Genomic DNA, 11,144 nt, shown 5'->3' with positions numbered 1-11,144 from the left:
GTCAATCAGGTAGAGCCCGTTACCATCACATGCAGGTCTTTTCAGGTGTCACCTTGCACTTGGATTCTGCCCTGTGTACAGCTGAATTGTAACAAAGAGAAGCTGCAAACTAGAGTACTATTTGGGCAATATTGGTTATTCAATATTTGAGTTTATTACCTAAGTACTGTAAGTCCAAAATTCAGTCAACATTTTTTTTAAAGATCCCAGGATTGTAGTCCTTGACCACCAGGTTGGTAAGCCTGTTTCAGGTATTCATATTTTCTGTTCCCCATCATAAGTAAAGTTTATTATTATTTTATGCAAACTATTAATTATTTATATATTTTGGAAATCTAAATATATCATGTCTTATAGTAATTGTTGTTCCCAAATAAATTGTTTTTTTTTATTTCTACATAAACAAAAAATATAAATAAACAGGCACAAATAAGCATATAATGTTTTACTAAACATTACATAGGATAGGCAATACTGACAGCTGATATACCAGCGTATCCTAAAGGCAAGCCTCCTGGTACACATTGGGCCTGAGCAGATCCAAAAAGCATGACATTTGACATAATCTCCTGCTGATAGATCAATCTTGATCTGAGTTCATGTAGTTTATTTTCTAGTGATTGGACGTTCAACAGAAGAATGCTGGGGAGCGAAGGTTGAAAGCCACAGAGTTTCAGTCTACTTAAAGGCCTCCAAGTCTGCCAAGCTTCTGCATTCCATGTCATTCAGTGAGGAGTCAATCTGTGAGGAGCTGCATGCAAGACATTGCCTCTTTCCGGAGCCATCTTGAATCAAGTTCATGTAATGCATGATTTATGTACATAAGCTTGTGTAGTAATCCTTAAACCTTCTGTTAATCATAATATATGTTTAGTGATATTAACTGTTCTGTTTTTCAGTTTAAATGAATCTAGCAAGTTAATTAATATTGCCAAGAAATTGTTCTGGTTCATCTCTTTGTTGTTTTTGGGATCGTTAGTGGTAAGTTGTAGAGAAACAGCAACGAGATGCGGTTTCAAGAAACATTCCTATTCATTTATTATTTCTTTGAATAGTTTGAAAACCATTATCAAGAATTGTAAGGTATGTCATACCACTCAGACACTGTCACATTAGGCCATAATTTCAAACTGAGCTACCTGGCAAGTTTTGTGCTTCAGGAATGAATTTACGTGTCCATTCAGGCACAACACATTTATTTGGGTTTCTGTAAATATTGCAAAGATTGATAATTAAAGTTGCTGTATTTCACAACAGTGCAGCATTTGCCGTTATATTCACTTTTAAACTGAAGCTCACACACTTGGTTGAAAAGCAGCTTTGCTTGTGCCACCTGCTGTCTGTTAAATAAAACAGCAGTCACTTCACACTCCAAAAATAAATAATACTGCTAATGGAAACTGAACATAACAATTAAATATGAAATTGAATTTTTGCATTGTACATTACACAAGCAAGAAACTCATCAGAGATGATAATGTGGCAACATCTTGATCCCTACACAAAGATGTGTGGATGAGTGGTAGACAAGAATCTATTACTGAAAAACACATAAAATATATTAGATTTTGTGTGGAGTGTGAAACAGAGTATTTAAAAATGCTGCATACGTGTAGTAGAAGGTTTAGTGGTCCAATAAAAATAAAAATAAAACTTTTTGTCCAAATTCAAGGTGTTATGTCTGATGCGAGTCCAACACAAATATAGTGGTTTCCTGAAAATCAACATAAAAGAAACATATTGAGAAACATTTTAGTCCAAGGTCATTTTTTCATTTGTATACGATAAGTGTAAATAGCAGTATGAATGCAGATAGTTAAAACATTAACTATAAATGTATAATGGAATATTTTGAGCATGAGGAGAGTACCAATGAAAAAGACTTAGGAGTTTATGTTTTTACATCTTCTAGGCAACACACAGAAGTATTTAAAAAAGGCTTGATAAAAAGTCATAATAGTCCCATTCCAAAATATTCTTAAAATGTTTAATTTGGTGATGGCTTCCTAAGATAAGGCAGGAATGTCTGATAATCCAGTTTGGAAATTAAACTGTAAGACTAGAGGTCATTATGCATGTTTTTTTAAAATGCTGGATTTGATTAGTAAAGCTGTTGGCTTTGTTGCAGCACGGCTGCATTTGACATCAAGCAGACAAAAGGGTTGTGAGTACATGGAAATGCAAACTGACAGCTTGAATGTGATAACTCTTGACCTTTAGCTTGCAAGTTTAAAAATCTGTCAGGTTTTTCAGCCCACTAATTGCCTTTTAAATTGTGCTGCTCTGGAACCAGATAGTTAGTTTCATAAGAAATATGTCATTAGGTAAAATGGTTAATGTCAGAATGTATCTGTTCAGATTCTTTTTTCCTTTCTCAAAGATATCAAATTCATCTTAGTCCTAGACAAAACTAGAGTCAATATTTGTCATGCTCAATGAAAAAACATGATAATGTCTCACCTAAAGATGAGTTTTGCAGAATGGTTTTAGGTAAAGAATTGGAATAACTTCAATCTGTATTGTGATTTAAGTGTGGTAAAACAAAATTCATTATTATAATTTGTAGAAAACATCCACTGGGGAAGCATAAGTGTGGTATTGTAAAATTTAAATGTGGTGAATATTTTACAATATAAATTCTGTTCCTTTTCCCATTCATTTTAGAATGAAATATTAAAACTGCTATACCTACAGTATACTAATTCCACAGTTTACTGTCTCCATAATAACTTCATAAGTAAGACTTCATTGCAGTTCAATTTGGATATCTGCAATGGCAAAGCTGATAAGTACATTAAAGCCAAAAAAAAATGCTTCATGAAGGAAAAATGGTTAATTCTGCTTATTAGTGAGCAAACTTGAAATCTTACAATAACATAAGGAAGAACGATTGTAAAGGTCCCTGTGCATGATCTTTCTGTCAGTCCTGATGTGCCTTTATTTCACACCATGTCACACTCATCAAGAGAAAACTTGCTAACAACATTTGCTATAGCTCATAGCAATGCAAAAAGGTAGAAGAAATATATGATGTCACTAAATTTCAATTAAGACCGCAATTAAATGGCAAATAACTATACAATTATATATTGGTGAAATATCAGTAGATTCCACTGCAGGCACAAAAACACTTTGTAGTCTCTTTAGAACTTTGGTGGTGTTTTTTCCACTCTGATTAAAAATCTTTGGCGGCGAGGAACTCTCACCATTTTAGAGTGTGTAATATAGTAGATTCAAGCTCCACAAGGAAGTGGATTTGGAGGAGCTGTTCCTGAAGACGAGAGTACAGCTATTGCTTTAATATTCCTCAGTTTATCAATTTTCCAACCTTTTCACCCGATTCAGGGTCACAGGAGCACATGCAGCAAGCGATGGGAGCAAGACGAGACACACGCAGGATGGGACGCCAGTCCATCTCAATGCACACATAGACAGAACCACTGAAACTAGTGCCATGGTGAGTATACTCAGACTAAGACAGATAGCACCCCAAGTCGTGAGTTGTTAATAATACTGTCCTGCTTTAATATTGTAATATTAAAATCTGAAATCCTCATACATTTTTATTAAAACTTTCTTTAAAATGGATCATTGTACAATGTACAAAAATGTCTGAAGTTTAGAATTAAAAGAATTCTTGTGAAGACAAATATTTGTATTTCATCCTCTGATCTACTAGCAAAATATGTAGGCTAAAGTATTAACGTTTTTTGTTTTGTAAAGAATTCAGAATTTTTAAATAATGTGATTCTGGACATTTTATCATTTTCATCTACTTGTAATTTCGATGTTTATTGCTTATATTTACTGACACATCGCAGAATAGAAGCAGCTGGTAATCCCTTTAAATACTTACTGTAAGAATCCTACATTTATTTCATTCCACCACAAATGGCAAAGTGAGAATAACAAAAGCTGAAGTGCAAAGAAAGGAATTGATTAATTTTACAGTTTACCCTTTTCAACTAGGAGTCTCTAGCCTTACACTAGTTATTATTTTGCCTAGTATCTCACTATTACCCTGTATGATTATTACAGTATTGGAGAGCTAATTGCAAGGAATGGACCCTGTGTGGGTAACAAGATCACTGGGAAAGCAGAAATTTCTAGGGGCAAGATTGAAAGACTAGCAAAATTTCATGCACTTAATTTGGTTGTTTCTAAGCACCTTAATTATTTGCTGTTGTTGAATATTTAATTTCTTAAATCTTTAGGACTGTTTATTTGTTATATTTACTCCTGAATTCTACTTGACACAAAGCAACTTAAATTTCACTGCCAGTCAGACTTAACAGTTTTCCAAGCTAATAATGAAGCAGATTTTCAGTCCAGATTTAAAAGCCAGTCAAGGGTCACCTTGGATGCATTTTGTTTGAAAAAATGTTTAAAAAGAACATGGATAGCACCTTATTTATCACGCTACTGGAACATATATTGTCTTTTAAATTAGGAAAAGTAAAAGAAAAGTAAAAGAAATAAATAATAAAAGAAAAAGAAAAAAAACAATCAGTTCCATTCCATGACTGCGACGCTGTTCCAGTAATGTACCTTAAAAACCAGACACTGTATATGTCTTGTTATATAAGGTGTCAGACACTGAATATCCTACAATATATACAGTATGCAGTGTATGTATAGAATATTGTGTTCTACAAAGCCATTCTGAAGTATCTTCAGTGATGGAAAGAGATTGCAGCCCTTCTCTTGCCATCATTTCTCCTCTGGCCTGCTTTGAGAGTTAGTGTCCATGTAGAACATCCAGAGCTCGGGTTCTGGTAATGGAAAGCTGTCGGCTCACATCCCAGGTGAGACACTGTAGTCGGACCCTTGCGCAATGCACGTCATCTCAGTTGTTCCAAAACAATTCCCTGCCTTATTAATGTAAGTTGCTCTGGGTAAACCCGAAATAAATACAGTACATGTACTGTAGATTTAAAGATGATGTGAAAAAATGTTATTTACACAGGGGTACAAAAAGACAATCAAATGACATTTATCTGTAAAAGGTAGTTTATTACTCAATAAAAAAAAACATATGACATTGTCATGCTTGAGGCACTTATTGTTTCTTCAGCACATCCTCTCCTCTTGCACTGCTCTGCTACACTGAGGCCATGTCGTGTCCTAGAGGCCAATGAGCCAGCTGCAGCTGGTGTTCACTGTGCCCACAGTAATGAAGTGTGAGGCTACAGCTCAGTGTGGAGAAGCTTCTTAGCTTTCTTCATGTTTTCTTTCACTGAAAGTAAGAAGCAATGTCAGCCAAAATGGAGGTGTTGTACTGTAGCAAGATTCAGTAATACTCTGTCCATGCACTCCAAAAAGAGCTTTTCATGTTATGTATAGGGTTTAAATTATTATAAAACAATGATTTAATTGTAAAAAAAATTGGATATAAAAGCATACATTTTGTTTTCAGTCTATTATTTGTACTACTCTAACAAAATGTATCTAAATAGCCATTATTGTCTCTTACAACTATCTACAGTGTATATCTTAGAACAACTATTCTAAAGGGTAACAAAAAAGAAAACAAAAATGTATTTAAAAATTAAGTAAAGCACCAATACTTTGATTTTTCTTTTATAATACATGAGATAAAAAGTTATTAGTGACAAAAAGTACAGTTCCGAAGAAGTTCGTCATGAAGAACATAGGCACTTACAGATATCAATATCATCAGGTTCATAAGTGTAGAGTCTGTTGCTATACTTCCCTGCTATGTCAGCTCTCACAGTCAGAGATGGGTCTGAGAATGAGACAAAATATTTCAATAAAGTAATTGTCATATTTCCCCCCAGAAGTATGGCATTATTAAGGCAGATACCACCTACTACCTCCAAACCAGAGGGCTTTACAACATGTTGGAGTCATTGCAGCATACACATTTTGTGCAGCTTATATATTCCTTGTTTGCTATTATTCCTGCTAAACTGGCATTTCCTAAGTAAGGTAAGGCAAGGAGGCTGATGTCTGGTAATCTTCCAGCTTCTCTGACCTTCTCTAGACAATGTTTTGACACCCAGGAATTTTATTTAGAGTCACACAGTCCTCCTTTATCTTTTCTTTGGCAAGATGTTAATGTGTATTACTGCCTTTGCCACATGCACTACATCAAATACTTATGACGCACAACAACCTGCAGGATTCCACAAAAATGTGTCAACAGGTCATCTCTATTTTCTTTGAAATGAGTAGAATTTTCCCAAGGGGGATTTCTGTAGGAGTCCTTTGCAATCTAGGAATGTTAGAATGTCTGTAGGAATTTTAGAGTTAATGTACAGTATAGCAGTATTTGTTGTTGCTGCTGTTTTTATATGAGATGGTTTGTGAAATATTTGATTAATAATAATTCCTTGTATTTATACAGAGCTTTTTCAAAATATATACAAAATATTCAGGCACATTATACATACTGTAATTAACTTACCAACAAAGATAATTCTGGGAGCATAGTGGCCATCAGGAGCCAGATTCTTGTCTATGGTTTCATGCTGTGGATCGTTATATTAAGTATTCAGTTTGAGATATATACTCTTAGATACAAAACTCGAAAAAATATTCCAGACAAATGAATAGTTAAAAACCAAACATGACTAATTTCTTAGATTACAAATCAATAAAATCTCTATATGGTTATTATTCAAAACAAATAAATTGTACTGGTAAAGCTTTCCAAAGTAGAGGGACACATAAAATTGAACTGCAGATATTCACATTGAATGACTTCAGTGCCACCATAGTACAGTATGTAGGATGATACAGAAAATCTGATACTGAAAATCTGAAAGTCTTTCACCACTGTTAATGAAGAGAATAATCATTCTTAACGGGATTAATTGATTAAAGTTACTGGCTAATAGTTGTCTCCAACTTACCACCAGATTAAGCATTACAAAGTCTTCTTGGGCCATTTTCTGCAGCTCAGTGTCAGCAGCAAACACCTTTTTAAGAGCTTAGACATACAAAGGGATATATATAAATACATAGAGAATAATAAAAATGGAAGACATGATGACTATGACATCATTTAAATCTTCTTATGCAAATAATCTTTTTTTCATGAGGAAAGATCCAATTAAGAACTTTTAATTTAATCTAGTATTTTTAAGAATACACATATATACCTTGACTGTGCGGGCAGTCTTCTAGGTGGTGGATAACCATCAAGGGCTTCTGACTGAAAAAATTAAGATTTCAACAATGATATCTATACAAGAAGTATATTGAAACTTCCATCCATTGTATTAACCATTTTATCCAATACAGAGACACAGAGGCGTCGGAGCCTATCCAAGCAAACAACAGGTGCAAGGCAGGAATACACATTGGACAGGATACCAGTGAGGAAAAACAGACTCAAACACACTCACCAGGACTAATTTTCACAGAAACCAATTAACCCGTGTAGTGTGGTTTTGAAGTGTTGGAGGGAACCACAGCACCCAGAGGAAACCCATGCAATCACAGGACGATCATACAATCTCCACACAGAAAGCACCCCAAGAATTGAACCCAAGGCCCCAGCACTGTGAGGCACCAATGCTGACCACTGCACCACCCTACTGCCCGAATTTAAAACTGATCATTTCTCATGTACGTCTTGCCTGCTTACAATTGTATCAGTGAAGTATGAATTTCCAACAAAGGGATTTTAATATGAGGATACGTAACACATGCAATACAGCCCTGAAGATATACAAATTGCAAAGCTTTAATGCGTATTGTTTTGACACACCTACTGGGAAGGTATAACCTTAAGTGTTTGCTAGGACTGGTTATTTAAATGTGAATGAGCATTAGCTTTGGAAATCTATCCATAAAGTGTAGAGGATAATAAACCTTACCTTGTTCTAGATTTTGCTAAAGCTTCCTCATAGGTTTGGGTCCAGGTAATGTCATCTCCCCATCCTAAAATATCACACAGAAATTGATCATTATTATTAATAATGGGAATAGGAATATATTAGTTACAAATAGTTTTGTTATAAAGGCTCTGTAGACAAAACTAGAAAAATGAAGGTGTGTGTGGCTCAAGTATGGCCCCAGGTCTAATGAGGCTTTCTTGGGGTAAGCACTAATATCCAGAGTACACACTGGATACAATTACCTCATTAATTAGTTTATTTGGCATTTGACATCTTTATCCAAAGCAAACTCACCTTTGCAAACTCACATTTAAAGAGCAATCTGAGTGAAGGACCTTGTTACAAGGTATTACAGCAGCACCCTAACCATGATTTGAAATCCACAACCTTCCAGTTATGCGACCAGGGCTCTAACCAAAATCCATGCTGTAGTCATGACAATAATTGCAATTTCTAAACTGTAACCAGGCCTTCCGAGAGCTCAGATGAGGCCTGGGCCATTTCACATTGTGAGGCCCCCTCATTGTTTGGGAAGAGGGGTAAAGCATGTCATGATGGGAAGATTAAGGCGGGCATTTTGAAACTCCTAAAGAATGGTATATTCAGCACTGAAAGGGGGGCATTTTTTCACAGCCATGGACTTTAGTCGGGAATCACAGCATATGGTAAAATTTCCAAATTTGACTCAAGTCAAGAAACACAGCCAAAGGGTTCAAGTGGAGGACCATGCACCCTTGGCTGAGGTGAGGCCCCCCTGTGAGGCGAGGCCTGGGCCAAATGGCCCTGCTGGCCCCCCCTCTCGTAGGGCCTGACTGTAACCCACAAATTAGTAGAATAAGGGAAGCACGCACATGATATTGTGACAAATATATTTTTAATTTGCAGTTATTTCCAGTCTTGGCTCAAGTAACAGTGTAGGGAAACAGACACAACTAACATACTGTATCTGTTAGCTGTGTCATGTCTGGAGCAACACCACAGTTCTATTCTTTGAAATTCTGTAGAGGCAAAGAGGTACATTACATAATCACAGAATTAATTCAGAGACGCTAAAGAAACCAGGGAAAACTACCTGAAAAGGCCCAGGAATTATACCATTACCAGTAAAGAAATGGTTATTATTAATACTATTGATAGCAAAGGAGTGGAAGACTGTAGTCAGAGGGCCAAAGAAAGATTCAAGCTTTTGTTTTGCCTTTGCTTGGTCAGAAAACACAGTGCCTGTCTGTAAACACAAAATAAAAGAGCAGTATGGTTTGTTCTCTCCTTGTCTGACTACTTTTGTGTACTTAGACCCCACCTATTTGAATGCGCGGATTTTCAATTTTGCCAGGGATTCCAAACCCTAATTATTCACACTATCCAAGATTTCTATGTATTTTTACAATGTTAGAAGAGCTGTACTTACCCCTGGAAAGGGTCTGAGGGACCTTTTTTGCTTTTCTTTGAGCAGATACATCCAGACTTGCTACAACAAGCAGGATACAAAGAACAGAGGAGCGACTCATAGTTCTGAAAAAGACAGATCTACTATTAATACATGTACTATTTCTTTTTCAACATTTTAAAATGTCACAATTAGCAATTAATTAATGGTTTCCATTTATTGACACAGTCAAAACAATTTGGTGAGGTACGTGTACAGTAGATGCATTCTAGTTTTTTTCTAGATGTCTTCTGAAATAATTCTATTTGGATTTTGAATCAAGATTCCAATTATTAACACACCCATTGTACTTTGAAATGATACTTTACATTTTAGTGCTATATATACTTGTACTTAATACTATAAAAATGAGTGTGATTTCAAATACAAAACTTTCCACTTTAAATAATATAGATTATAATCCTGCCTTTCATACAGTATTTTAACCTTTGTTGTGTACCATTACATTTTAAAGATGCTCCCGAGTTTGTCTTATAACACTCTCTTGAACCAGATATCAATGAAACATCAAATTTCCTAAGCCCTTTAAACCCTTTTGAAGCATATATTTCAGAATTTTAAAGACATCAGAAATTTCAGTCCCATGTAATACTGCTTGCACTTCCACAATCTTGTCTTTTAGCATTCCTGTTTCAGGACTAACCTGTTCTAGGAGGAGATTCAGCACAATTGTTTTAAGGGAGAATCTCTTCCTACTGTATTTCTAGCACAAAGTGTGAGCGTTTTATAAATGTAATACTTTAGTTTTCGTTTTGTTATAATTGATCTCATATAATAGAATGACACAACAGGATTTGAGAAAAGTAAAAAATGTCCTTAAGTTGTTTCCCCTTTACATCAGATCTGTCCACCCTCTAATGTTTTCCATCTGTTTGTTTCTGTTTTTGTTTCCAATAAGGTTGGTTTATATTTTTCTTTACTGAAGTTTTGACAGCTACTGTATAGCAAATATAGAATGACTTTCCTGGGGGAATGTCACAGCAAAATTCTGAATTAGTGATGGTTTCTTTATCTCATATGGACTAGCTTGATTTAGAACACTTGTCTCCAGTTTGTGGGGATTACAAAGAGCTGTTATTTATTAAGTTTAACTCTTCTTCAACTTAATAATTCCCTTCTTAACTCAATTATTATTATTAATCACTTATTATTGTTGTTGTTTTTTTGCTACTTCTAATGCTGACAATTAGTCAAATATATTTGTAAAACCAATTCTATGATAATCCTGGTTGACTAGAGATGAGTAATACTGCTTTTAAGTATTCTACAAGAATATTTACCAAGCAGATAAATCTGTTTCAAAGATTGAACTTTTTCAATCACCTAGATACAGTACGAAAGAGCCAAGTTTCGTTCTTACCTGTTGCTGTCTTGAAATGTGAGTGAATGTTCGTTGAATTCTTACCTCACAAGCCTTCTTTTTATAGTCATCTAACTCATCTAACAGGTGTAGCAAAGCTTGAACGTCAGGCATAACAAACCAGGATATCCTTATCTTTGAAACACACTATTCAAACACGCCTCAGGGTAGGGAAGTACTTACAGTACATAAATGCTTATACTGCACCTTTAAACCCAATTTTAATCCCATTGATTTTAATCATAGATGGAGAAAGGCTTCTTCATAATATATTTTTACTGTTCTGTATTTTTTTAACAGAAATGATTAAATCTTTATTTTTTAAGTACCACTCATTTTAAACCTACCTGTGGTTGTAGGAAACTACAGGGAATGAATCTATGTTTTGAACCTAGTTTTGAATGCTGAAATTAAATAACATTTTTGGCATTCTGGTATTCAGGAAAATTAATGAGAAAGATCTTACTATCAA

General features: G+C 35.0%; 1 protein-coding gene across 1 annotated transcript; it reads right to left on the bottom strand.

The window, feature by feature from the left end:
• Positions 1-4,992: 4,992 nt before the first annotated feature.
• On the bottom strand, positions 4,993-10,808 carry agr1 (anterior gradient 1). The gene is made up of 8 exons (XM_088604983.1): positions 10,673-10,808; positions 9,274-9,377; positions 7,845-7,908; positions 7,125-7,177; positions 6,876-6,952; positions 6,428-6,491; positions 5,663-5,746; positions 4,993-5,236 (listed from the first exon to the last, which is right to left on the bottom strand). Exons 2-8 carry the CDS (start codon positions 9,371-9,373, stop codon positions 5,187-5,189), a joined length of 492 nt encoding a protein of 163 aa, XP_088461109.1. The 5' UTR covers positions 9,374-9,377; positions 10,673-10,808; the 3' UTR covers positions 4,993-5,186.
• Positions 10,809-11,144: the final 336 nt, after the last annotated feature.

This window comes from Lepisosteus platostomus, chromosome 14, assembly GCF_059453375.1.
Source record: "Lepisosteus platostomus isolate fLepPlt1 chromosome 14, fLepPlt1.hap1, whole genome shotgun sequence".
Classification (NCBI taxonomy): domain Eukaryota; kingdom Metazoa; phylum Chordata; class Actinopteri; order Semionotiformes; family Lepisosteidae; genus Lepisosteus; species Lepisosteus platostomus.
This window is presented reverse-complemented; position numbering and strand designations above follow the sequence as displayed.

Excerpts from the sequence above, each read along its gene's own strand:
- agr1 (XM_088604983.1), bottom strand. The coding sequence starts at position 9,373 with ATGAGTCGCTCCTCTGTTCTTTGTATCCTGCTTGTTGTAGCAAGTCTG. Across the intron at positions 7,178-7,844 it reads TTAGCAAAATCTAGAACAAG|TCAGAAGCCCTTGATGGTTA; the intron begins GTAAGGTTTATT and ends TAATTTTTTCAG. Across the intron at positions 5,237-5,662 it reads ACCTGATGATATTGATATCT|TGAAAGAAAACATGAAGAAA; the intron begins GTAAGTGCCTAT and ends TCTTACTTTCAG.